Here is a 27,899-nt window from a genome sequence, read left to right as displayed (position 1 = left end):
ATTTCAAATACAGAAAACAAAAATTCTTTTTACACTAGTCAAATACATCATTTATACATATGCATGACTCCTCCGTGCTTCTCTATACAAGGTTAAAAATACATCCATGGTAAAATGAGTAAGGGAGGGATTTGTTTATAGGGCACATACCTATACCTGTACCAAAGGTTCCTCATCTTTATTAAGAAAGATATACACATTAACAAAGCCAGAACCATCATGGGCTTTAAACACAAATGGCAGGCGTTTACTTTATGGAAGAGTATTAGTAAGTAAGCATGATTACAAGCTATTTGGAAATCCCTAATGCCATCACCATCAACTAAATCCATTATTGTCCATCTTCAGTAGAGTCCCTGGGAGAAATCTCTTTGTAAAGCTAACCAGGCCAAAGAGCTTTGATACACACACACAAAACCAGAGATGAGTTCCATGGGTTGGCTCTGTCCTGCATTCTCTCACCCTTTTTTCTTGTTCAACTTAAGACTTTTTTCAACATTATTTTTGGAATTTACTGCAGTTTTCAGTTCACTTTTTTTGTACCACCCTCTCTTCTACAGGTCACTGATGTGCAGGAACTTAAATTGAACTATGGATTTTAAAAAAAGGCCTTCAAAGGATCTTGGTGCAATCATAGCATTGCCTCAGGTGGACTTAAAAACAACAACAACAACAAGCATGTATATGCACCCATGTTCATTAAAAACAAATGAGCAGGAACTGAAAACTGTGACACATTGTGTGCATGTATAGCAGCATGAACAAAGTCTGAAAATCAAAAATGGAACAATGATGGATTCCTAATGAATTGGTGCGATATTGCAATGAAGATCAAGTAATTCAGAAACCCAAACCCATAGAGGAAGCAGCTCTAGGAAATAAACTATTACTTTCTCTCCCAGCCAAATATTTACAATTGCAAACAAGTATTTGTATGTATATATTTCTTAACATGGTTCATATGTCCAAAATTTCTGTCGCTCTGCTTCAGACAAAAAGATATTGTGCCAACTATACTAGACCATTCATTGCATACGAAGAATTGGTCTAAATAGTTCTGATTTATTTATTTTTTTGCAGCCCAAAGGTACACAGAATAAAACATTATCTAAAACACTGCCATGCCCAACATTAGAAAAACGATGACTTTGTATGGTACAAGGGTTGACGGTGAAGACAACTAGAATTGTACCCCAAGCGCTTCCCAAAGAAGCTTGAAAGACACAAGACACCTGCAAAATGAGGTTTGTTTATAGGTGGGCAAGGAAAGATGCAATCAAAATGACTTGCCCCACATGGGTGAAGCTCAGTTTGGCATACACTGAAGTTTTGTCTAAAGTTTAGGGACCAGGTGTGGCAGAACATTTTGCTAGTTGCTGCTCTCATTTTAGCATGTGTAGAAGTATAACCCAGGTCAGCTGGTAGGGGTTGGAACGTCCTAGGCCATGGAATGAGCTTTACATCAGTATTGTCCAAAAGAAAACACATTATGTCCATTTAAAAGGGATTTAAGGCAATGCACTAAAAGCAGCAACAGTACAGAAATAAAATACAAGTGATACCAGGAGATGAGGTCCACCCTTCATTAGAATGACAATAAAAATGCTAATATCTGATGTTCCTCTACAGAGGCTTGAAATTTAAAGTTTAAGTAAGTTCATGTTATATCATGCCCCACCCCCCATTTCAAATAAATACTGACAGTCAAAATATGCGATTCCCAACAAATGGCCACTACTTGATTCAAAGCAAGGACCCAAACTTAAAACACAGTGTGATGTTTCTGATATGCAGGATGCAAAAGCAATTTCAGTATCTGGGTTTATGTTAAAGGAGGTCCCCCCCCCCCCCGTTGAAGTATTCTTTGAGGACGTGATATGTCAGGAAGAGCATGGCTTCCAAAGATAAGATGGAGGCTTCAACCTGAAGGCAAGTAAAGAAGTGTGCCTCTAACGCCATTTTGCTTCTATTGCGATGCAACTTTGGATTTTTTTGTCGTCTGACGGTGTCAGATGGACAGAACGCCTCTGGAGGTTCTGTACTCACCCACATGCAAGCACACACAAAACAAAGTTGCAGTCAGCAACCTGAGGTAACCAGAGAGAACAAAAGCGAGTGCTCACCTTAGCGGGTCTCTTCCACTTTTCACCGATGCTCACTGCCTCAGCTCCATCGTTATTTGAAAGGGTGAGAAATGGGAGAGCCAGGCAGTGAATTTGTTAACTTCATAAGCTAAATAGCTGAAAACACAGCAGGGGACTAAGTGTTTCCATACAAGACGGCCTGTGCAACTTGACAGGAGCAGGCAAACCATCCTCACTTTGATTTCTAACGGGGTACCTCCACAGCAACATAGGATGCTGTTGATTGGGCGAATTAGTATATAAAACAAGGTCCAAAGATCCTTTCCCTCCTGCAATCAATGGATCGATTATTTGGAATGTGGGGAACAGCATGAACAGGTGTACATTAGATTCACAAGCTACCTGCTCAATCCCCACTGCTGTGTACTTAATGCCTGGAAATTTTTGGTTGTCACCTACCTGAGATGTAGGCCTAGCTCCTGTTCACTGTCATTGCACAGGCATCGAAACATTTCCCATTCTCTTCATTCTTCGGGATCACGTTTCATTTTGATTATATACATTTTCAACTCATACTTTTTCCTACTATGGAAACCTACGTGCTTTTGAGAGAGTCTGTTTACAGTTCTCAACTAAAGCAGCACAAAAGACTCACACATAGAGTAGCCTATCAATATAGTAAGTTGATGTCCACATCATTCTCCTTCAGGATAATGGCAGCACCTCAATTTAGGCAAGACCCGGGACAACAATCAGAGCAGCAAAATGATAAACAAAGAAAAACGAAGGTGGGGAGAGAGCTGCTTAAAAACAAACAGAGCAAAATGTTTGTTGTCACAGTATCGTACAGCACAAGATATAACCATTTTTAAAATGGACTGAAAAACCTATCAACCTCAACTGCGGGCGCTTGCATTAATCAAAGAAAAGTGAAAACAAAGCAAACTCAAGTAAGCCTAAAAATCTGCATACTCTATAGGGTGGAGATGATTGTACAAATAAATTTACATCTCATGCACTGAGATGGATGTAAGGCTCAATACTACACTCTTTCCTTCCCTCTTCTTTCTATTCAGGAGAAGGTCTATTTGGCTTAAAATGACATATAGGTACATACAACATACCTGACCAGAGGTAGCCCTATTTATGCAATACGTAACCACGTAATGGATGAGAGAGATGTAGAAAAGAATGTCGGACAGACTTTCAAAGAAAAGGAATACCAACATCTTTTTTTTTTTTTAAAGAGCCTTGATAATAATAGCAGGTCTGGGTTGTGTATCTCAGCCTCAATGGTTTGCAATTTCTTTTTCTGTTCCAAAGAACAAATGTGCATCCACACAAATAGTTCACATTTCCCAAAATGTTAGGAGGCATCCTACTGAAAAGATATAGGCATAGGATGCCCTATGTCAGGGGTGGCTAACCTTTTTTAATAGATGCATTCACACTTTGCTAACCCTCCATGCCAGCGGCGGGTGCAACTCGCCCCCCCCCATACTCTCACATGCTCACAGACAACACACATACACATGCAGATCAGCTGAGAAGCGGGGGCTATAGCCCAATCCTATCCAATTCCACATTATGGGGGAAAGGGCATCCCTAGCTGGTGCTGGGGTGGGCAGAAAGGTTTCAACCCCCCCCCCCAGGCTGTGTCGACTTTTTTAGTGTCACTACCAAATTTGGTGGCATGAGGGATGCAGAAACATTTGCTTGGAGGGCTGCATCAGCACCCACCCTCAAACATTCCTGGCCTATACGTACGTGGCCAGATTGTTCTTGTAATGTTGCATGGGAAACAGCTTCAGGGGTGTGTAGATGCTCAATATTTTCCCAGGGCAAATATTAACAGAGACTTCAGTTTCATTAGACAAGATATTTAAAGTCACACTTTAAAATGGCTGTTGTTGTTTTTTTAATGGTAAGCGATTCTTAAAACACATGTCTAACACCTCAATTTGATGCAAATAGATATGCTGAACGGGCTTTGTTTCGACACCGTAGCGTCTCAGTTCCAAATCGGCCAACGTAGCCTTGCGTTACTGACACATGATGTTTCCGACGTCCCAGCTTGATTCACGCTGGCCCCCCTTAAACACACCAGGATATGCCTTGCACTCTGTAAACCGACTTGTGGGCAAGTTCGCTGGGAATCGTGGCGCCTCCTGTCTCCTGCAACGTCGGGAATCAGGGCGAGTAAGGCCAACGCAATGTCAAGTGCAAGAAGGGGGTGGGTGGGTAGGAAATGCACTGTGATGGTGAGCCAGTCCCACTTTCACTCCACTTTAAGTCGGGAGGGGGTCGTCGTCTCCTTTACTACACTTGCACTTGCAGCAAAGCACGAATGGGGTAGCAAGCAGAAGGAAAGGGGAGGCCACTAACAGTAACAGACCAAACCCTGCAAAGATCCCCACGACCTGGATAAAAAAGAAAAAGAAAGAAGATCAATAAGGGGGGACTGGGGGAGAGTTCTTCCCGCCCCCTTCCAAACTGTTCAGTGGCAAGGGGTTGCACACCGTTGCAACACACACACACACACACACAGAATAAAGGGCTGGCAACTGCAATTTCAACTGTTCTGCGCCCCCGTCACCTGTCTCATGAAAGGCCCTGAGTTTATCCATGGAATTACGCACTCCCCAGGGTAGCCTATGAGGAGGTATGGGATTCAGAAGGGTATTGTTCAATATGCACCTGAGGGTTCAGTTTCATGGAGGATCAAAATCTCCAAATTGCTGACCTACTTGAAAAGTATGGTTCCAATGATTTATAAAATTGTCCAGCTAAAGAAAAGTACAACAGGTGCAGCCTTTAGCATTTGACATAATACATCCATTAACATAACTGTCTTAAGTTAAACAGGGATGATTTGGGTGGAGGGTTTTTCTTATGGAAAAAAAAGCCACTTTATAATAATCTTTTCCCCCCCTTTCTGCTTCAGATTCAGATTACTTTACTTTCTCTTTATTGGTCCTGAAAAAGTCAATTTGTTTTTGGCCAGCAGGTGGTACTGTTGAACAACATTCAAAATAAGGAATGGCATGCATTGCTTACTGTATTATATAATAGTATATTTGGAGGTTTTCATTTCATTTCCCTTCTCCCCCCCCAATAATTCCTCAAATATTTATATTTTTGTGGAGTGGGGAATTTATTATTGTGCTTAACATGGGCTTCCCCCGAATCCCCTGAAAAATATGTCTGCTTCCCTCTCTGCAATCTCCTGCTATACATCACCTCTGAAGTGTAATTTTGGCATGAGCAACACAGCTCCCCATTGCAACAGCATGCCTGCTGTAGTAATAAAAGCTCAGTTGCTCTTTTAATATTATTCTTCCAAGGTTCTTCTATGTCAAAATAAACATGGTAGGTTTTAACGGCTATCAATCTGTCTTGTGGGCCACCTCGATCAAATTATGTCATCTTGAGTTTGCGGACTGATGTCTGTAAATCCTGCAACAGCTCTCAGGGTGTTTTGTTTCTGCCCAGCAGAAATCTAGCAGCTACAGACCCACAGAAACTACAGAGAATAACTGACTGAGACACAATTTTACCTTACTCTCCACCTCACTGCAAGTTGAGTAACTGCCTCTATTTTCCTGGAACGTGACTCTGTAGTCTCTCCACCTTGAAGAGGAACTATTGTTTCTGCACCTCAGATCAGCTTTCATCAGCAATACTTGTATGTGAGGCAAGCCAGCTAACATTGCTTTTTAAAACCTTCCCATTTTCCTCATGCCATTTTTCCCTCCTCTGACTCCCAATTCCCCACGTTCACTTTTTTCATGAATAAGACGAAAATTGGGGGGGACGGGGACCAGCAGATACGCAAAGTCACATCAACACCTACCTGCGTTCTGTGCCAAATAACTGATGCCCTGGAATGACCAAGCTTATTTCGGCAAGGTCCCTTGTCATAATGTATAAGAAGGAAGTCATCCTGTAAAGTGTCAATAAAAGGAGAGGGGGAAATATGCATATATATTATTTCAGCCGTGGCTGAGAACTTGACTCTTGACAAGCAGTCAAAAGGTTACAAAACCTTTTGGTTACAAAACCTTTCCACTTAGCAGGTACGGTTGCAATTTCAGCTGAATTTTCGGAAACTACTTGAAGCACCCGTTGGGTTGAGCTATTTCAATTGCTTCTTGTTTTCAGCAAACAGCTGAAAGTCTGCAAATTTTGGTAATAAACCTGATTTGTGATGAGGGCTGAATAACTTCGATTGGGAGTCCAATTGTGTACTCAGAAATAAGTCCTACTGGGTTTAGCAAGCAGAGCTTACTCCCAAGTAAATGTGCAGAAGACTGCAGTTCTAGGATCCTGCCACAGGCTAGAGAGAGAGAGGAGTGAATGGTACTTCTCCCTGTTTTTCCGCCCCCACTCGCAGAGGTCAATTTTCATTTTCCCCCCTATCTACTTTTGGCACATCAGTCACATTTCACAATGCAATGGCAACGTCACAAGCTATGGATTCCGCTGCTGTGCCAACAGCAATGACATCACTGAGTTGGCTCCTTTGGAACAGGGAGCAGCTAACAGCCAGCATAAATGAGTCAGACCGCTCACCTCTATGGCACAGAGCGCAAAGTCAATATTAACCGCAGAAAGGGCCCCGTGGAACCCAATAACACATATTTCACAGAAATAGGCCGAAGTGGGCCATTGTGCAATCTACAAAATTGGCAGCAGCCGTTTCAGAGATGTGAGTTAATGCCAGGAGGAGTTTAAAAGACAAAAACAAAAAAACTTAAAGAAAGACAAGAGAAGTAAAAGGTAATACAGTGGTACCTCGGGTTACAAACACATCAGGTTACAAATGCTTCAGGTTACAAACTCCGCTAACCTGGAAGAGTTACCTCGAGTTGAGAACTTTGCCCCAGGATGAGAACGGAAATTGTGTGTGGGCAGCACAGCGGCAGCAAGAGGCCCGATTAGCAAAAGCACGCCTCTAGTTAAGAACAGTTTCAGGTTAAGAATGGACCTCCGGAATGAATTAAGTTCGTAACTAGAGGTACCACTCTATGCCCAAACTGAGATAGTACAAATAAGATCCCTTCCCCAGTTCATCCCATTTCAGGGTTTGTTCTTGTGCTCTTTTTCTGCAGTTAAACCATGCCCAAAGTGCCATCATCGGTATAACAGTAAAACAATATTATGTAACAAAAAATGTAACCCTAACTTTTCAAACAGTTCATTGCTTAAAAACAAAAAAGCACAAAAACTATACCAACGAAGTTTACAGCAGCAGAGAATCAACATTTAACATCCCGCATCGAAACATTCAGTATGAAAACTTAAGATTAAACAGCCCATCATATTAAGAATTCACAAAACCACCACCACCCAGAAACAGCCCTAAATTTAGCAACAAAAAATGTATCTCTAAAACAAAGCTAAATTTGCTTTCAACAGCAGCTAAGCCAAAGCCTAAACTCTGATATGGCCAAAGTAACTCCAACCTAAATGTCACTTCTGTCCCAGATGATGGGGCTTTTTATGCCATAAATATATACAAACTCTAATTTTTTGTAACAATGTTAGTTCATGCAATAGTATCTTGCTAATTGTTTGCTGCAGTACAGCTAAATGTATGCCACAGTCTGTATTTATGTCTCTGTATTTATGTCTACAGAGGCAACCTAACTTTCTGGGACTTGTAACATTTCAATGCTTCCCTTTACAGTTTTTGAATATTATATCAATGGACATTTTGAATGCTTTATTAACAGGAATTTATTACAGGGATAGAATCAAGGAATTTCATCTTCCAATCTTACTCAACTACGTATACTTACGTCAAGTGATTCCAAACAGTACCAGCAAAAGGCATGTTTACAGTTTTTGCACATCATTTGGGCACAGCCTTCGTCCCGTTCAATGTAAACTTTGCATTTCGGGCAGCGTTTGATTGGTGCATCATCTTCTTCCATTTTATAAGCAGAGCTGGAAGAGATATTTTGGAAATTTTATGGGAGAAATGTGTCGCAAGTCCAGGTTCCCGGCTTGGTAACACGGTAAGTGTTGTTAATTAAAAAGGAGAATTTATTACAAAAACAAACAGATAGCTCCGGACGGCTCTAACAAAGCATCATCAATCAAGATGACCCTTCTGAAGACTCCTTCCGGTTTCTACAGAAGATATTGAACTTTCATACCTTGTCTCATTTTGTTTCCTGTCTAGCAGCCCTCCCATTTGACAACTTTTAGGAGAGATTGGATCAGCTCCAATCTCTTCCCGTTCTGACAGACTGCTTCCGTCTCTGTTTGCAGCTGTTTGAGCTTTTTGAGAGCTTTGGCTATGTTCCACCCCGCTCTGTCGTTCCCTTGGCAACCAACATTCCAATGTTCGGAAGAGTTACCCTTGTCTGCTATGGTTTTTGCCCAGCCTAAGTACAATATGAGCCAGTGGTGGCCAAACTCAGCCCCTCCAGCTGTTTTTGGACTACAACTCCCATCACCCCTAGCTAATAGGACCAGCGGTCAGGGATGATGGGAACTGTATCCCACAAACAGCTAGAGGGCAGCGTTTGGCCACCACTGATCTAAGCCTCTCTGTTCCTGGCTGCTTTCTGCAGTTGGCTGCAAACCTTCGCTTGGAACTGGCTCATTCTTGACAAAATGCTCTTGGTTTTTAAAAACTGCATTTCTTAAAACACTCTGACCCTTTTGCAGACTGAAGCTCTTCCTATGTCTGCATGGATTTGTCACACAGCCACAAGACCAAAGGCAGGTTTTCGTTTCCACTGAAACTACACATCCTTCATCTTTATCATTCAGTTTTAATAGCTTCTACAAACCTCAAATAAGTCAGGTTGACTAACAATACATCTGCCAGTATTGCTTGTATAAAATTGATTTGTATAAACCTAGGAATTGGGGGCGGGGAGCTAAGTTGTGCACACAATTATGGGCTCCTTCCAATGTTACTTGAGATGGTGGACAGCTCCATGACTTTTTTTCATGCTGATCAGCAGCATTAGAATTCCACAGGGAAACTGAGTAACACAGGTGTGCTGATAAAGCCATGGTATGGAATATTTCCATCAGAACATGGACTTCTTACCAAACAGCAGGGCATAGAGCCACAGTCCAAAAGGTAACCCACATTGACAAGGTGACATCCTAAAACTTCCAGAACCTTGAGGAATTCCTAGCATATACCTGGTTTCAGAAGTAGGGCAATCTATCTGCCAGAGTTGGGCTTTTTCTGCTTCAGTCTTGTGATGGGAGGGAGAAACGGCTTCAAATAACAGGTGAATAAGGAGACACCTGAGGCTATCACAATGAAAATCAGTCTTTTTTAAAACAAAACAAAAAAAACTGCTGAGCGAAGCTGTTAATGTGTTAAGAATTATGCCAAGGTCAATTGGTAATGCACAGTTCTATACCTTGTTTCCCCTGGAAGGTAGCTGATTGGCATATTTTCTTGACAGCCTTGTCCCGGATGCCAATTGGATTTGCACGCCGAGCAAAATTCTATGTCGCAAGATTTGCATTGTACCAGCTGTGGGTTCTGGGGGCCTGATTCCTGAAGCTGACAAACCGCTTGGCAGGAAGAGGATGGGCACCAAGTCCGACAAGGATCCAAAAGCACTTCTATGGGGGAAACAAACTGCAGTTGGGAAAAGGCCACAGCTCAGTGAAGGAGCATGTATATAATATGCTTTTGCATGGGTTCAGTTCCACAGCATCTCAATGTAGGGCTGGAAAATCCCTGTCCTTGGAAGACAATGGCTTGACTCAAGCATAAGGCAAGTTTTTAAGATGCAGAATTCTTCTTGAATCAAGCCACACACAGTGGAATGCCAATTCCTGATCATATCCAATATCTTATTCTTTGGTATGGCTGTGGAATATCAACGGGAAGCAGGAAGTTTAATAAATAAATAAATTTAAATACCATTTGTTTATAAATGTTCCAAGTGATGTACAACCATATAACGAAGACATAAGAAAAATAAATAAGAACCTCGTTAAATAGTATCTGTAGCCTCATTAAAACAGAGTCTACAATAGGTGGTAATGAATGTAATCAAAATCAATAAATGCCTGGATGAACAGGTAAGTTTTTAACATCTGTTGGAAATACAATATTGACAGCACATTTCAAATTTCCGTGGGGAGCTATCCCGCATGGTTAAAAAAAATAAAAATAAAGCGCCTCTTCCTCATGGTTTGGAAATGTATTTTCCACACACGAGATTGAATCCACTGTTAGTCATGCTCAGAGATGACCCTTTGAAGTTAATGAACATGGGCACATTAATTTCAGTGGGTCTACTGTGAGTGGAATTTAGTTGGCTACAACCCCCAGTTTGGGGCCACCTGGGATGTCTGCTGTATACCTCTTTCAAACTGTAGCTTCTTATACTTCTGCATGATTTCTGATGCAACCATACACTCAATCTGTTTTAAAGAGAGAGAGGGAACGAGAGAGAGATACAAGCATCCGATTAATGATAGCGATAACTAAAGGGATAACAGGCAAAGATAGACAATGAGCTTGGAGCAGAAGTTACATAACGGCAACACGCACAAATATCTGCAATAACAACTGAGCTGAACTTTTACGTAAGAAAATTCATGTCAGGAAACATACTTCATTTTCTTGAAGATGACCTCGCTTCGGGCAGGAGGCGTCAGGGCAGCTAATGGCTGTTTCTAAGCCTTCCTTGATCAAAATCTCCACATACTGTTTCAGGCACTGTAAGAAAGTCAGACCCAGTGGCTGTCAATATTATTCACCATTGAAATATATGCTTCAACAATAACAGTTGTTCTGTCATCCAAAAGGTGCAAATCCCGATGGGTCTTCTCATGTGAGCAGCGTTATTTCAGATCTTCCTCGAGCATTTTCCATGCTATTAATCTTCCTTCTCCAATACCTGCCTTCTCCAAGACCCCTGCCTCTGCTCCCCAGTTTGAATGTCTATTTGCACTCATCGGACAGCTCCTACAAAATCTGACCTGCCCATGGCCCAGTTGAGATGTTATGGCTGACCCACAGTTTTGATACCAAGCATGCAGTGGGGAAATCATGCGCCTTTCCTCTGCACATGTCCATTCCTTTTTTAACCAGGCTGGTAATATATTGGATGTAAACAGTCATGTGGTTGGTTAGACTCCCAACTTCCTGGACACCAGCTGGGAAACTATGAATAGTTTATTTAGAGCTTGGTTTGCCATGTGAGGATTGGCGAACCCTTCATCTTAAAAGGAAAGCCAACCTTCATTTCGTGAACAAGTCACTAGCCTACTAGAGTAAGCATCAGTCTGTAATAATGCCCTCCTGCACATCCTTGGTTCAGGGTAAACCACAGTTTGCTGTTACCTTCATGACAGACCAGTAACTATGGTTGTAACTGGCTATAGTTGGCTTCCAAACCAGGATCAGAACCATGGTTTGAAGTGCTTTCCATTTCTGGTTTGGGGGAAAACAATGGTGATTGGTTACCCGATTCAGACCTCATGTCAAACTATATTCATTTATGAAGCAGAAAGTGCAAGAGGGTCTTTCCTCCCCCACCCCCAGGATGCAAGTCTATACAACATGTTCCTGATGACCAAGCTATAGTTTGACAGGAATGACTGAACCAGACTCAGACTTGACCAGACTCAAGAGAAGGTTGATGAGTTACAGAATCAGACACCAGGGATCCAAAGGGCTATTTTGGGATAGCCTAAGGGCTACAGCTCAGCTCGCCCAGTGGGATGTGTTGAACTCTTTCCCTTTCAACAGCAGCCTGTCACATGACCAGAAACAACTGTGGCATGGGGGGCTGCTATGGACTAAGTTCATTCATACAACCCTTGGAACTCTTTGTACACTTCTATGGTCCCTTCCCAGCACACAGGGCCTATTGACAGTTACATTTAAAACCAAGTTTGCGGCAGCTTCATTTTCTAAGACCGGTAACATGTTTTCATCCTTCGTGGTGTGAACTGTGGATTCCCACAGCTCTTTCCACAATGCAACTACCAAGCCGTTCCCATCTTCAAGGATACAATACTAGAGCATTTTGCTATAATCGTTTTCTTTATATAGCTGTTTCCACCCACGGTGCTTTACATAAACGAACCCATGCTTTTTAAAACACACACACATATATGCATGCTCAGGCAGCCTCCATTCACACCAGCAGATACCCGCCCACCCCCCAGTTGCCATAGCTTTCTTTCATATGACGTTTAATAGGTTTTAGGTGAGAATCCAGGTTTGGGAAGATTAATGGTTGCAGAAAAAATGGAAAGCATATAGGTTTGTGTTCTGCTCACACTCAGCCTCTCTTGATGGGAGGGAATGGGTGCGCTGAATGGGACTGTAAGCAAAACTTGTACACATATGTACACATGTGGCAACCTGGTGCTGTGCTCTCTTTTTCCTTTTATAGTACCTCTGAGGCCAACTTCCTTCTCTTTCTCCCATGTTCCCAATGGCTAAGAACTGCAGACTCTAAAGAGAATGGAGTTGTGGGAATAAGAGGCACAGCTAGGCAGGAGACGAACAGGTGGTCATTTCAATTTCACTTTGGCTTCAGGGGAGGGAACTAAGGCAGTGTCTCCCAAACTTGCGCCTCTAGGTGTTTCTGGACTACAGTTCCCAACTTCCCTGACCACGGGTTCTGCTAGATAGGGTTGATGGAAGTTGTAGATATCTTTCCTTCCCAAGACACTCTAAAGCAGAACGGGCCTATTTCATGGTCTGTTCAGGTGACTGGATCTGCTCTGAGGGATTCCAGTCCTATTACAAATTACTCAAATGAGACTAGGCTCTCCCATCCGCTTTCACAGAAAGCGCTGCTCATTTGATGGTCTCTCTTCTTCCTCCAATGAGACAGTGACAAGGGAAAAGGTATTCTCAGGCACCTCAACTTCCCTCTTAAACCCAAACAATGCCAACTCTTAAGTTGCTGGCATCAATTAAACACTTATTTATTTGCACAGCCCTGTGGGTGATTTATTGGCCTCTATACCTGCTGCTGTGTAATTTATTTATCTTGCTGCTATTTTATATTTTTAGAGTTTGTTGATGTGTTCCTTGCGGGTTGGGTTTTTGGGTTAGGTATTTTACTGGCAACCCACTGTGGGGTCATCTTGCATGCTGAACAGCGGGATATAAATATTCGGAACGAACAAAGAAATATATATACACACAAATTGCCTTGTGTAAGCAGAGCAGCCTTCTGCAGCGAAAGTAATATGGGAGGGGACCTTTGTGCACATCACAGCTCTGTGCGCTCACAGATCACAGAAAGAAGCACATCCTTCTCCAACAGGAGCATCATTAATGATCATCAGCCACATATCACACAGTACTGGGACCCGGCTGGGCAGGGACAGTGAGATTTCCGACAGGGTGCTGTGAGAGCGATCAAGAATGTTACCCCACTTGCACATAAGAAATGTGCATTAAAATGAGACTGCGTGCATATCTGATGACAACATTTAGCCCTCAGAGAGCCACATATAGAGATGAGTATACTTTGTGAATGATTCATTTAAAACAAAAGGGCTTCTTCCCAGCAAGGTTAGCTGGAATTTTATTTTCCCAACATCTTCCAAACAAAAGAGGATACAGAATATCCCCCTGCGATACATGGCAGGCAGTCCAGTTGTGTTAATACAGGTCTACCCATGCACAACCCTGAGATCTACACGTACAGGTAGGTATACAAATTTAACAAATAAAAAACAACAGCAGCTCAGGTTCATTCCCACTATTACCAGGTTGTTGTTTTTAGTGCAGAGGTAAACTGCTAGGTGGGCAAGGATGGCAGCTGTGTCACAACGCATAACACAATGAGCTGTTGCTACACATAAATAGCCAGAGGTAGCATGCTTGTACGGCGGCGTACAACATATCCATGCATCAAAGCTAGCAATATATAGTACAAGAAAGGCAAAACCCATGCTTTGCACTGATGAAACACACCGCTCATGAGCTCTCATAATCAGAATAATTACTTGATAATTCATCCGGGCCAAAGCATTTTTATATAAAGATGATAGATGTCACTGAGGGCTGTTTTATCTCTGTCACAAATAACATCTCTTTTAGTGTTGTTGCACGGAATATTGCACAGCAGATGTTCACATTGCTTAGCACCCCTTTACACTTTTTTTGGGGGGGGTGTCCATTTACTGCCAATGTTTTTCCAATCCTCTCTGTTTGGGGCAGGGAAAGAGGGCACCTTTGTTTCTATTGCCAAAGTAACTAGGACATCATTTGAGCATGTAACTCCAATCCTGGTGCAACTGCTGATTAGTTTCCAGGCCCACTTCAAAGTGCTGGTACAAACCCAGCCAAGGCCCTGTGCTTGTCATCTGAGGCCCTTCTCTATGTCCCCCATCCCAGAGAGGTTCAGAGGGTGGCAACAAGAGAGTGGGCCTTTTCTGTGGTGGCTCCCCGATTGTGGAATGCTCTCTCCAGAGAGGCTCGCCTGGCTGGCCATCATTACATGTCTTTAGGGGCCAGGCAAAAACATTCCTCTTTACCCAGGCCTATGGCTATTAAATAATCTATGGCCTGTGAAAGTAGGCGGGTGAGGGGAGACGGCTGTTATTATGATGATTATTTTATTATTAGGCTGTCTGACAGTATGCTTTCTATTATTATTTTATCATCGATGTTCTGTAATGTGTTTTTAATGCTGTACACTGCCAGGGATCTTTTGATAAAGGGTGGTATATAAACTGCAGCAGCAGCAGCAGCAGCAATAACAACGATAATAATTCCCTTGCATGAGGATGTGTATACAATTGAGTACAGAGGAACAACATCCATACATGGGTGTCACTGCTCATTCCACTTCCAAATGCAAGGGAGCAGGGGACCAGTTCATTCAAGGAGCCAGTGTGGTGTAGTGGTTAAGAGCGGTGGACTCGTAATCTGGTGAACCGAGTTCACTTCCCTGCTCCTCCACATGCAGCTGCTGGGTGACCTTGGGCTAGTCACACTTCTCTGAAGTCTTTCAGCCTCACTCACCTCACAGAGTGTTTGTTGTGGGGGAGGAAGGGAAAGGAGATTGTGAGCCACTTTGAGACTCCTTAGGGTAGTGATAAAGCGGGATATCAAATCCAAATCTCTTCTTCTTCTTCATGGGAAGCTGCCTTGTACTAGAGAGACATTTGTCTCTCTAGCTCCATATTATCTACAATGGTCTCTCTAGCTCCATATTGTCTACAATGACCAGCAGTGGTTCTCTAGCCCTTCCTCGAGATGCCAGGGATTGAATCTAGGGTCTTCTGCATGCAAAGCAGGTGTTCTACTGCTGAGCTACAGCTGAGCTACAGGAGCTCCTGCCCTCTTCTACCTGCCTCTTTGCAAACTCATTTCAACTGCATTTCTTCTACAAGCAATGCTGCCCAACTATGCCAGGGCCAGCACTATGTGTGTTTTTTTTTTCCTCTGCACCAGAAGATAACAGGCAGCTTGACAACCTTGGAAAGCTCTTCCCGCCCACACAGCGGTGAAACGTGGGCTGAGGAAACGGGTCCTTTTCTGCAACCTTCGTACCGCGCTAATCCTGCTCGGCTGGCAAGTAATTCCCCTGCAAAGCATCAGTGCATTTTTAATCACGGCTGTGGCTTATACAAGGCCTCAGATGGAGCTGAGAGAGATGCTTCCTTAAAAAAGGACACAGGGCTACATGTTTGCTGGAGAACATGTCAAAGGGCACTGGCAGCAGATGCTCTCGCAAAGCTGCCCCGAGAGAGACCACAGCGCTGGCTACCCGTTAAAAGAAGCTGGGATAAGCATGACTAGGGGAAGTGACTGGCTGTAGACGGTGAGATTAATAGCCGAGAAACTGGAATATATTCTAGGAAAGCAGTTTCAGAAATTGTTGCCGAAAGGATTAATTAGCAGTACTCTTAGGTGCTTCTCAGCTCGTGAACTGTGTTTTAATTTAAAGATGGTTTGATTCCCCAACAGCCGCTCACCCTCACATAATTAGCAATCAGGGAAAGGCATGGGTGCAGGACACAACAAGGAAACACAAACCCTGGTTAAGTATTCAAACACATACACACACACACACCGGGAATCTCTTGCTATTGCTTAGCGGCGATTGGGGTGGTTTGTAATAGAAACTGTTCCAAAACATAACATAGTGAATTAAGCTGACCAATCTATTTCCTCCCCCCACCACCAAAAAACGACAACATTATGCTAATGTGTCAAGGAGATTATCCTTTATGAGCTCCTTTCCAGCAACACTTCAGGGGTTGCCAATGTAGGGAGGGCTATTCAGTGATATAATGGTCCTTTACTAGTGCAGACTAAAACGTTGGCGTAGGATGTGTACTTCATTCCGACTATGTAGTTCTGAAAGATCTCTATGTGGCTCTTTTTCCGTTCATTTTTCCACCCACAAAAATGAAAGAGATCTTCCAGCAGTTCCTACCAACATACTGAACTGTAATAAATGGCAGATCTCTGAACAGCTGCATTTAGTCCTCCCCAGTTTAAGGGAGCTGCTCAGAACTGCAATTCTATAAAAAAAGTTTGAAGTAAAGCCAAACCCAGTGATTTCAACAACAACAACAACAAAGAGTCTAGAACAGTCAAGTTTGTACCTAGGCTCAAAGAGTCTAGAACAGTCAGGTTTGTACCTAGGCTCAATCGCTCCTAGAAACCCTGCCTTAAAAGGCCCTTGCCATCATTCCCTTTATTTACAACATTCAGGCTTTCAGTACCATTGTTTATGTAGCCAAAATGCTCCCATGCACACACAAAAGGGAGATGTCAGCCAGCCTGGGGGAACCCAGAGGTTTATGGAAGTACAATGCAAGCTTCAGAGAAAGTGGGAGGGAAGAGAACCTCAAAAACAGCCAAATGTGGAATGAGTGTAGCCGCAGAATTGTTGACTATCCGGATAGTTAAAAATCAGGCAATGGGGAACCTGAGCAGGGCAGCGCGCCAGGCCTCTCTGACTGGCTTTCAGAACTCTCCGCAGCCACCTCTTGTCTCCAGGCCACACCACACCACTCAACAACCCTGCTTCGCCTCCTCCTGGAACTAGAATGTGTCCGTGAACTGAGAATAGGCCTTGCTTGCTAAGGGAGCGCTGCCTGAGTCAATTAACAGTTGCTGCTCTGCTCTCGTTTGCTCCCTCCCCTGCCCCTTGGAAGGTTACTCAGAATGGAACATGGCACTGAAAAAGATCCCCCAACCTTGCTTTAGCAAAAGGACTGTGTGGACAGTGCTGTCTTTCAGGCTGAAAACCGAAGTGTGGGGCATGTCACGCTGCCAGTCGTGGATTTGAAAAGCCCCGCACCGCGGGGAGGTCCAGAAAATAGTTAAACTTTTCCAGTTACCTGCTCTATAAGGGATGATTGCTGCTTGCCACCAGCAATTTGTATACGTGCAGAAATTCCTGCTGCAACTAGCAGTAGAGAGCACAAAACTGCAAGCTAAGGGTTTTGTTGCTGTTGTAAAACTTTGCATAATTGAGCTAGATGCTCTGGTGCTAAAATGTTGCTTTTTGGTGAATGAAATACTGTACGGTGGTACCTTGGGTTACAGACGCTTCAGGTTACAGACTCCGCTAACCCATAAATAGTACCTCACGTTAAGAACTTTGCTTCAGGATGAGAACAGAAATCGCGTGGTGACAGCAGGAGGCCCCATTAGCTAATGTGGTACTTCAGGTTAAGAACAGTTTCAGGTTAAGAACGGACCTCCAGAACAAATTAACTTCTTAACCTGAGGTACCACTGTATATGTAAGTGTGGGGGAACTACCTCACTGCCCAGGAAACATGGAGTTGCCCTTAAGCCTTCCTGTGCTGCAAAGTGCAGCGCCTGAGGAAATAGAGTCCCCATCACCTGGGCAAGAAGAATGAAGCTGCAGAAGAATGAAGCTGAAAGTCATTTAGGGTTGCATTTTTTGTTTAAGCCAAGGGAGGAGTTTTGCACCCTCTAACCACCCCCAGAATCTCCAAAGAATTTTCTGCTTGGCTGTTGCTTAGACTCAGTCCTATTAATTTCTTTTTTAAGGGGGAAAAAACCTGTAGAAGTGGGTGGTGTTCTTTGACTGAAACTAGTCTTCTTCCTTACTACCCTTCTAGACCCAACCCGGCCAAGTTCTCCTTGTGTAAATACATACTGAAGCTACTTTAGGCTTTTGTTTTTAACTGGAGATGGATGAAGCTCGACGCCTACTCACTTCCCGCCCATGCCATTTTCAATACACTTATGACCTTACCCAGATGGCTCTTTCTCTTCTGTGGCACGCTGCTTTTCAAAACCCAGACGTCAAAAGCTCCACACAGCCATTTAGGAGATTGCTCTTTGGCTTCTCTGTTTGAAATGTCACTGATGTAGCACAAAGACACCCTCCTCACACACACACACACACACACACACACACACACACATTCCATTCCCCTCTTTCTTTCAGATGTGCTTTTTTATGAAGTAAGGCACACAACTTAATAAACACAACCTCACAATCCGGTAACGGATCATAACAATATGGGTCTGAATAAGCCCCAGGTGCCCGCTCATCCATAAATGGGTACATAATTATCATTATAATATTTTCATTCCTCTGCAAAAGCAGCACCTATAAGGATTACCTCCATTTTATCCTCTCACAGGCACTGCAAGTGAGATTAGGCCAAACGCCAGCGACTGAACCAGCAAGGTGCATCTTGGGAGCTTCTGTCCAATAAACCTCACCACTCCCATCTTCCCTGAAGCAGCCCAGAATTTTCCCACAGGTCTGTATGTGTGGTATTAAGTACCAGGGTAATACAACAGGAGGTGTAAAAGCACCACAACAACCCTGGGACTATGCCCGCAAGCCTGCATTAACTATGTACAACCCACAAATCCTCAAGCATAACTTTCGTTGGCTTTGCACACATCTTGGCGGGTGTGGTGTGGACAACAGAACCGATTCCAGCCGAGGCGCATACATTGTTTGAAGCTTACTAACCAAAGTACAGAAGATGCACTGGCATTGTGCGATTGTTGTCATCTGCTCCACTGGAAATTCTCCAAGGCAGAGTTTGCACGACATGAGAGGATCGAGCACCAAGTCCCAAGTAGGTCTGTATCTTGCTGCAGTCATTGCAGAATAATCTGAAATGAGAGAGAAGAGATGCTTCAGTGAAAGAAAGAAAGAGAACTTTATCAGACACCTGGTCCATCTTCTGTCACCTGGCCCCGATGCAAAGCTGAGCATAGCCTTATTTTTCCCTCCCGAAATGTGCATAGAAAGGGGACAGGCCTGGCCACCCTACTTGACTGGGTGTTCTGCCCACAGCGTTCGCGCCACAGGTCAGTTTATCGCATCAGGCTATTCGTCACTTCCATCACAGCGCTAATGGGCTCAATCACTAGTCCCGTTTCAAACTGCAGAGTGTAATGTTGCATAGAGTGGACACTTAAGACGTAATCTTGTTGAGGAGAAATTGTTTTATGTTATCACATAACTCATATGCACAGGCCAAAGAGGATGTTTATATTCAGCAATGGCCAGCCTTGCTGGCAAATATACTGCAAGCTGAGTCCAAGCTTCAGACTGTGCCATGCTAGTGAATCCTGAGCCTTGGTGTGTTTTTAGTTCTGTTCTACTGAGGTGGGGAGCAGAGCAACAGAGCATGAGCTTTCTGCCACAGGCTACATAATCCATAACATACAGCTCCCCCATTCTTTTAAATGCCCAAACACACACCTGCACCTTAAAACTAAAAGGGATAAAAGCCCACGCACTCCCGCCAGTCTAACAAACAATGTAATTACATAGATTCATCCCTATATCAAGCTACCGTTTTAGCTTTTTTCGTAATTCATATCTCAGCTCAAAAGGCTGCATTTTCCTGTAACTATCGATTTGCGGACTTGAAGCCCTCCAACGGTTACGAAAAATCGCTTTACAGTTTGGCCTTCAGGTCTCCAAGGAAACAAACAAACAAACAAAATATTTCAGTTCTTCGCCACAAAGCAGTATCGGGCAAAGCTAACATTGAACTGGCAAGAATTGGATGAGAGAGAGAAAAGCAAGAAAAGATCAAGCAATCATATATTGGGGTGGACGTCCCAGATCATTTCTTCTGAAAATCCATGGCATGAACTTTGCTCGCGGCGAGGGGATAGAAAAAGGTACTGAACTGGATATTAGCTCTAGATCATGTTGTTACAGAGATACAGTGGACCTCAGAACAAACTATTTTCCTTGTGTGAAGTTCTAAGGGTGTGCAAGCGTGTGTGAACCAGGCAGAAGGAGGAGGGTAGAGATATTTGTGTGTATATTAAACCACACTTTTTGTTGGTTTTGGTTTACTGGGGTTCACTCCCCTCCCCCCCACCAATCAACCCAGGGCTGGTTTTGAAAAACGTTCATACAAATGTGTCTCTACAGATTTCCTGGAATATGTAGAAACCACTTTATTTTTAGATGGTTCCATTTTTTGCTTCCAAACTGAGAGACACTGAACTACCTGAGTTTATGCGGGAATGAAATTTGCTTACCAGTACATTTTTAAGCATTGCGATGCATTGGGTGTACCACTTACTGCTGCATTACAAAAACAAAAACAACACCGAAAATGGGAACATCAAGAGTTGCCATTTCATCTATGACTACTCAAGGCGCTGCTCTGTTTTCAATATGCCAGGGTGGCTCAACTGTACTATTTTCCTCTCAAGATACACACAAGTAGCAGAGAAGAGCCTTCCCCAGTTGCCAAGTCTGTGGATTTTAAAGGAGAAAGTGGTTGTTTATACATATGTGCACTCTCATAAGTGATGTGGAGGCAAGTGTGTTTTCTACTTGCTGTGCTCCCTATCCAATTACAAAACACAACACAACAAGCTGCCCTTAGAGAGGAAGTCTGTTGTCTGTGGGTGAGAAAAACGCAGGCACTTGGTTGGTGCGAAGCAGAGAACAAAGAGGCCTGTTTACTTGTCGGGAGCCAAGTGGGAGTAGAACACTTAATATTTTGAAATCCAGGGTTGTGTTATTTCCTGTTGGGAAGTGCTATAGGGCCAGGCTGTGTGCAGGCCACAGAACCGTTAAAGGCGCAGAGTCCGTCCAGGGAAGAAAAGGGTGTCCATCTCTTCTGTTATTGTCAGGGATGGTACACAGGAGAGACATCTCTCTGAGAGAAGCTTTTGAAGAGGCTGGGCCTCATGCAGAAGCAAGCAAGACAACATTGATTTGTACCGTTAACTAATTGTATTTTTTTTAAAAAAAAATCCCATCAGTATAATATCCACCATCCCATAAAATCTCTTCTATCTCTGCTGACCTCATCCCTCTTGCAGCCTCATCCTCCAACTCTGCCCTCGCTAACTGCCCTCTTGGTACACCAGAAGATCTACTCTGATGTCACCTGCGGCTGCAGAGCAGCATGACATCACAGGCACTCTGGCTGCCATTAGCTCAGCTGCAAATAACTCACACGCTGAGCAAAACTACACATCATGAGTAATGCCAGTCCAGTAATTGTTTCTCCCTTGTAAAGGAACCCTCGTTAAATATGAGTTGGGAACCCTGCAGGGCGGGGAGTGGGGAGACAGCTTAGGACGGTGTCAAGAGAAAATAGTCCACTAATGAAAGACCCTATCCTCTTCCCATTCTGCACCCTTTTTTGCTACAAGCTTCCCCTTCCCAAATATGTTTCAAAAGGGGCAAGCAGCATAGCTCCATTGTAATGATTTTTTAAACTGGACCCGAGTGCCTTAGAACAGCCCTCCTCAATCTGGTGCCCTCCAGATGTTTTGGCCTATACAACTATGAAGTCTCACTGGATAGCTCAGTTAGCTTAATCTCAGGGCTGTGGGTATGAGCCCCACGTGGGGCAAAAGATTCCTACATTGCAGGGTGTTGGACCAGATGACCCAAGTCCAACTAGGGTCCAGTTCTATTCTTCTAACTCCCATTGGCTATGCTGGCTAAGCCAATAGGAGTTGGAGTTCAAAACATCTGGAGGGGCACCGGATTGCCTTTGAGCGAGTGTGGGGAAGCACTAGCCCTTCGGATGTGGTTGCAATAACACTCCCAACATCCCTGGCCACTGGCTACGTCTGCTGTGGCTGATGGGAGCTGTAGTTCAGTAACATCTCGAAGGCCAAAGGGTTCTTGGACCTGCCTTAAAGTGTCTTAGGTCCAAAAGCAATGGACTACCCTTACCCAGACATGATGCTGTTTGGCCGAGTAGTTTCAGAGCCTTATGCTGTTGAAGAGTCCCATCATATGCAGCTGCCGCTTGTAGTAAGTAATTAATCCCCAAGCCAGGTGATCAACAGAGGCCTGCATATATATTATTTGGGAGGCTGAATGAGGAAACATTGTTCCTAAGGGGAAAGATTATGAAGTGTGTGTGTATGTGTTGAATCAAGTCAACCTAGGCTGCTCCAATGAGGGTGCACGTGGGAGAGCTGGACAAACTTAACTGGGAGCGAGTCCCATTCAGCAAAGTGTTAACCTGTGTTAAGAACAGGAGCACCATCCCAGAGAAACGATGAAAATAATATCATGAGGCACAGCTTACAAAAGATGGAAGCAACATAAACATCCCACAGGCTTCCTGAGGGCTATTTCACTGTGGTAAATTATTGTTCCCAGTATGCACAAGTCCACCCATAATAGCAATGAATCATGGTAGAGCCTTAGATGCTACATTTTACAGTGTGACAGACAATGTGAGGGAGCCACTGAAAAAAAATATACCGTATTTTTCACTCTATAAGATGCACTTTCCCCCTCCAAAAATTAAGGGGAAATGTGTGTGCGTCTTATGGAGCAAATGCAGGCTCCATGGCTTCAGCGATAGCAACACGAAGCCTCCGCAGCACAGTGGGAACGCTCCCGTCGCGCTCCGGAGGCTTTGCGTTGCTTTCGCTGAAGCCTGGAGAGCGAGAGGGGTCGGTGTGCACCGATCCCTCTTACTCTCCTGGCTTCGCTTCACTGGAGAGGCCCTGCGCAGCTTTCCCTCTCTGCTCAGCGCCCCTTCAGCAAAGCGGGAGGAGAAATGGAAGGGGCTCCATTTCTCCTGCCACTTCGCTGAAGGGGCGCTGCGCAAAGAGGGAGAGAATTTTTTTCCCTTGTTCTCCCCTTCTAAAACAAGGTGTGTCCTATGGTCAGGTGCGTCCTATAGAGCGAAAAATACGGTACTCCCAGCGTAATAGTCTTCCTTCTTCGGGACAAAAGGCATGTGCTTTGGACCTTCCTTCCAGGTGGAAGGTTGCTGGTACCACAGGTGTGAATTGCAAGGCAAACCCTAATTCTGGTCAGGCAATTTCTGCCCCCTTTGGCAATTACTTGAAAAATATGAAAATACGTCTGTTACTAATATACCAATGAAAATTACAACATACTTTGTAATTGAGGAAGCATTTTGTGAATTTTTTATGGTCCGCTTATTTAAAACTAAATGTTAAAAAATTGGGGGGGGGGGGTGAAGGAAGCATCTTAACTAGAAGATCATTATTGTTGCCATGTCCGTCTCAAGCAGAAATCGAAAATTAACTTCTGAGTTAGTAAACTGATTAATTCCCTCCATGTCTCAGCTGCTTCTCTGAAAGTGGTTTAGCAATTCTAGCAAGCTAAGCAAATTAAGGAAGAGGAATGCCAGATTTAGAAATTAACTTTCCGTTTCAGTTGGAGCTAAAACAAATTTGTGTTCCCCTTACAGATGGTTCTGTGCTTCTTAAGCAAGCAACACTACTTAAAAGTTTCTCTCTGGTCACCATCCACCCACCTTCAGAGGGCAACAGGATACAGAACAGGGCCACTGATGAGGATTGTACTGCCTGGGGACAGTTGTCTAAGTACCAGGGTCCAAAGCCATTAAGAGTTTTCAAAGGTAATTAGTAGCACTTGGACCAAGAGTGGGCGGACAGCAAGCAAGAAATACACAAAAAGACACCAAACATTTGTACTTTTACATAAATCAGATCCTCCAAGTGTCCCTATTTTCCAGAGACAGTCCCAGATTTACAGACGCTGTCCTGATTTCTGATTTGATCCCAGAATCTCCTGCTTTTCCTATTTTCATCGCAGAAATGTTCGAGGGCGTGGTAGGATGTCCCTATATTCATCAGAGAAGTGTTGGCAGGTATGGAATAGGACACCCCTATTTTGATCAGAGAAATGTTGGGTGGTGTGCATAAACATGTACTCATAACCTTGATAGCTTGAACATAAAAACTCAATGAAGAATTGAATCTCAAGATACTAGAGCCAGCAATACTTTCCACACTTCCCATCATAAGCCACTGCTCCCAATGAAATTGCACTAATTGAAGAGGGGTGATTTATGCGCAGCCTGCTTGTCTATGCAACCGTGTACCATATGGCCATTGCATAAACCAACTAAGTAGATACTACAATGCCACATCAAGCTGGGCACGCAGGGATCCATAATGGTCTGGCTCTCCCAACTTGTCAAGTACCTGATGGCTGGCATGGACAGCAATGAGGCCACAAATAACTTGTGTGGTGGAACACAGCACAGAGAAGCAAAGAAGCTAAGTGGACTGCAGGGGTCAGGACAAGATTCCTTCGTCCTATCAGATTTCAGAAAGAGAAATAATAATGATATACTTCTCTTATACTATGCTAAACATTCTTCTGAAAACACCAGTCCTATTGATTTCGATGGAATTGATTTTCAAGTAAGCACGCTCAGAACTGCAAGTTTTATTTTTAACTTCCAGATTGCGACTAAGTTATAAGGTGCATTGGGGGGAGGGGATTGGGTTGTCTCCAACAGACATCCAACCATAGGAGGTTGAGGGGGAAGAGGGGGCACCTCTCCCTTGGTGGGGAAGAGTTAAACAAGTGGTGCTTATTGTTAGAGCCTGTGGTCTAAACCACTGAGCCTCTTGGGCTTGCCGATCAGAAGGTCGGCGGTTCGAATCCCCGCAACGGAGTGAGCTCCTGTTGCTCTGTCCCAGCTCCTGCCAACCTAGCAGTCTGAAAGCATACCAGTGCAAGTAGATAAACAGGTACTGCTGTGGCAGGAAGGTAAACGGTGTTTCCGTGTGCTTTGGTTTCTGTCACAGTGTTCTGTTGCGCCAGAAGCTGTTTAGTCATGCTGGCCACATGACCCAGAAAGCTGTTTGTGGACAAACACCAGCCCCCTCGACCTGAAAGTGAGATGAGCGTCGCAACCCCATAGTTGCCTTTGACTGGACTTAACCGTCCAGGTGTCCTTTACCTTTTACCTTACCTACAGGTGAATGGGCAGAAGCTATGAAAATGCTATTACAGACTTTCACTTCACCCAGAAATAATGCCTGCCATCTTTTTGCCCGCCGTGGAATCTTGTACAGCTTCCATTCACTACAATGGGGCTTTTGCTGGAAAACCTCCCAATGGATTGTGTGCCCGCTGGCATCTGTGACTGCATGCACCAGGCAGTAGACAACACATGCCATATTGTGCTGACCATACTCCACGAAGGAGTACGGGTTGTCCTGCCAGGAAACTATTCTGGGAGGAATTTTCCTTTTGGGCTATTTTACCTTTGCGAGCCTACCTATGTCGGTGTTAATAATATCCAGGGCTCCGTGAAGGGCTCAAACATAGAGACGTCTTGAATAAATCCTAGTGCTCCATTACAAAGCATCTGCTTGTGCCTCTCAGAACTGCACATTCCAAGCAGTGAAGTGGTTTTGGTAGAACATCAAACAAAATCCTCCTTCAGCCATGTCCTGATGTGACACCCAACATGTCCCTGCTTGAGGAGAAGCTGCTAGCCATGAGTGGTTATCAGAAGAGAGAAACTGCTTTATTCCTTTTACCTTGTGAGGATTCCATCATGCAAGAAAGAAACGGGGAATTAAGGGCTGTAAAAAGAAAACAAAAACAAACCTCTGGTTTGCTTGCAAACTTTTGAAGCTGAGGATTTCAATGCTTTTTCCTGCTCCATAAAAAGCTTAGTGCCTACAAATTCCAATCAATTCTGTCCATATTTACATAGCACCAAGTCCCATTCAGCTCAACGGGGGGCTTATCCACACTTACCTTTCCTCTGCTCTTTCCTGGCACAGTTCGCGATTTAAAGCTCTCATGTCTGAGTGCCTGGGGTTGTTGTTTTGCGTTTCCTGCAAAAACCTGCTCTTTAAAGCTCAATTGGAGCAAATGTCAATCCACGGAGAAAGTCGAGCTGACATTTGCACCGATTCAGCTTTAAAGAGCAGGTTTTTGCAAGGAAAGCTTGGGGCAAAAAAAAAGAGCGGGGCGGGGCAAAAAGTAAGTGTGGATACGTTTTACCTGTGAGTAACCAGGCATGGGACTCCTTCATAAGGCTGCAATCCTCCTAAACACACTTATCAAGGTGCAAGCTGCTCTAAAGACTTATTTAAAGCTTTTTAAAAGAAATCTCAACCTTCAGCTAAAGAGGGCTTCTGGAGCAGCTTACAAACATAGTTCCTGCCCTTAGTCTTACAATCTAAAAGACACAACACAAAAGGGATTGTGGGGGAGGAGGTACAGTAGTTCAGAGTCAACCTGCCCAGAAACCACAGAAAGGCTTTAGCTTCCTCGCAGGATTAAGGGACCCATTCTAACAAATCCATCTGTGCTCAACAGCCACACTGTTCATTCTGCTTGGATTGGCTTTGCCTGCACGGAGCAGGGTTGTGTGAATATGTGCACATTGCAGCAAACCCTTGAGAAGCTTCTGTTGTAGAAGGATCCTAAAAGTCTAGCTGTGCAATTTTAATGTGTGGCAGTTGTGTGACCCTTTTGGCATTAAGCATTGTGGCTTGAAATTAGCCTGAACTGGCAAAAAGAAAGGAAGGAAGGAAATAAATGACAACCATCAGCACTAACCATGTGCACAAAGGCTCATGTGATTTGGCTCTGAAACTGGCAAGGAAAGGAGAAGAAAGAAAGAGAAAGGCACATCACTGCTACTGAAGTACAGTGGTACCTTGGGTTAAGTACTTAATTCGTTCCGGAGGTCCGTACTTAACCTGAAACTGTCTGTAACCTGAAGAGTATGTAACCTGAAGCGTATATAACCCGAGGTACCACTGTATACCCAAAGGAGGACTTGGGTAAAATTTGGGGGGATTTGCCAATTCAGAATACTGCCCTGCAGAATACTAAACAAATCTAATGCATACTCATTTATCAATTGAAAAACTGCCTTGTGTACAGTGATGATCAAAAACAGTATATACTGTAAATTTAAAATTAAATGAAAAGTACAGACCCCCCCTTTCCCTTGACACCATTTTTATAAATAAGCATTTTGTATTCTTGCAATAATCTTTATCCTTGCAGTAATATGATCCTTTTAACTATGGTGGTTAAAAACAGCAAAAGGAATGCTTGAATCGGGCTTTGCTCTGCAAACCGTTCTCTCAAAGAGTTCTTGGGATACGCTTAGAAGACCTGCTTTTTCATCATGCCCAAAAAGTAAACGCTTCAAATAAATTCTTATAAAAAGCTTCGCTGGAAAAATCAAGTTCTTATTAAAGAGACTGTGATTAAAGAGGAAGAAGCCTGTTCCAAAGTTTCCAAAAGAGAGTGTTTGCTGAATATTTTAGAAGGTAGGAATCTCAAAACTGAACTTATGCTGACAGAGATCAAACCAGTCCAAAACCCACAGGGCCCTGCCCTCTGTTCAAGCTTCTGGGACGATCATAGATGAAGATCCCTCCACAGTAGCCCAGTTGAGTCATGTGGTAAAAGAAAATCAGCTCCTGGGACATACATGTCTATTTAAAGCAATACCACTGTTCCAACAGTGAATCTTTTTCTGGGTCAGTCTCTTTCATTATTGTCCTTTCCTATTTACTTTAATGACCACTCTTTCCTTAAGGGCAGCCTTATAGTCCAGA

The 27,899-nt window shown here is 43.7% G+C and overlaps 1 protein-coding gene across 1 annotated transcript in view; it reads right to left on the bottom strand.

The window, feature by feature from the left end:
- Positions 1-3,991: 3,991 nt before the first annotated feature.
- The window catches only part of RNF144A (ring finger protein 144A), a 53,745-nt gene continuing 29,837 nt past the window's right edge, over positions 3,992-27,899 (bottom strand). The window contains exons 2-8 of the mRNA XM_053380937.1: positions 19,033-19,178; positions 10,690-10,794; positions 10,436-10,496; positions 9,479-9,686; positions 7,886-8,033; positions 5,938-6,027; positions 3,992-4,504 (exon numbers count right to left, since the gene is read on the bottom strand). Of these exons, the coding sequence (XP_053236912.1) occupies positions 4,373-4,504; positions 5,938-6,027; positions 7,886-8,033; positions 9,479-9,686; positions 10,436-10,496; positions 10,690-10,794; positions 19,033-19,167 (879 nt within the window). The 5' untranslated portion in view covers positions 19,168-19,178 and the 3' untranslated portion in view covers positions 3,992-4,372. The remainder of the gene's footprint in view (positions 4,505-5,937; positions 6,028-7,885; positions 8,034-9,478; positions 9,687-10,435; positions 10,497-10,689; positions 10,795-19,032; positions 19,179-27,899) is intronic.

The sequence above is a fragment of the Podarcis raffonei genome, chromosome 3 (assembly GCF_027172205.1).
Source record: "Podarcis raffonei isolate rPodRaf1 chromosome 3, rPodRaf1.pri, whole genome shotgun sequence".
NCBI classification, from domain to species: domain Eukaryota; kingdom Metazoa; phylum Chordata; class Lepidosauria; order Squamata; family Lacertidae; genus Podarcis; species Podarcis raffonei.
Note: the sequence above shows the minus strand (reverse complement) of the source record. Positions and strands in the feature narration are given on the sequence as shown.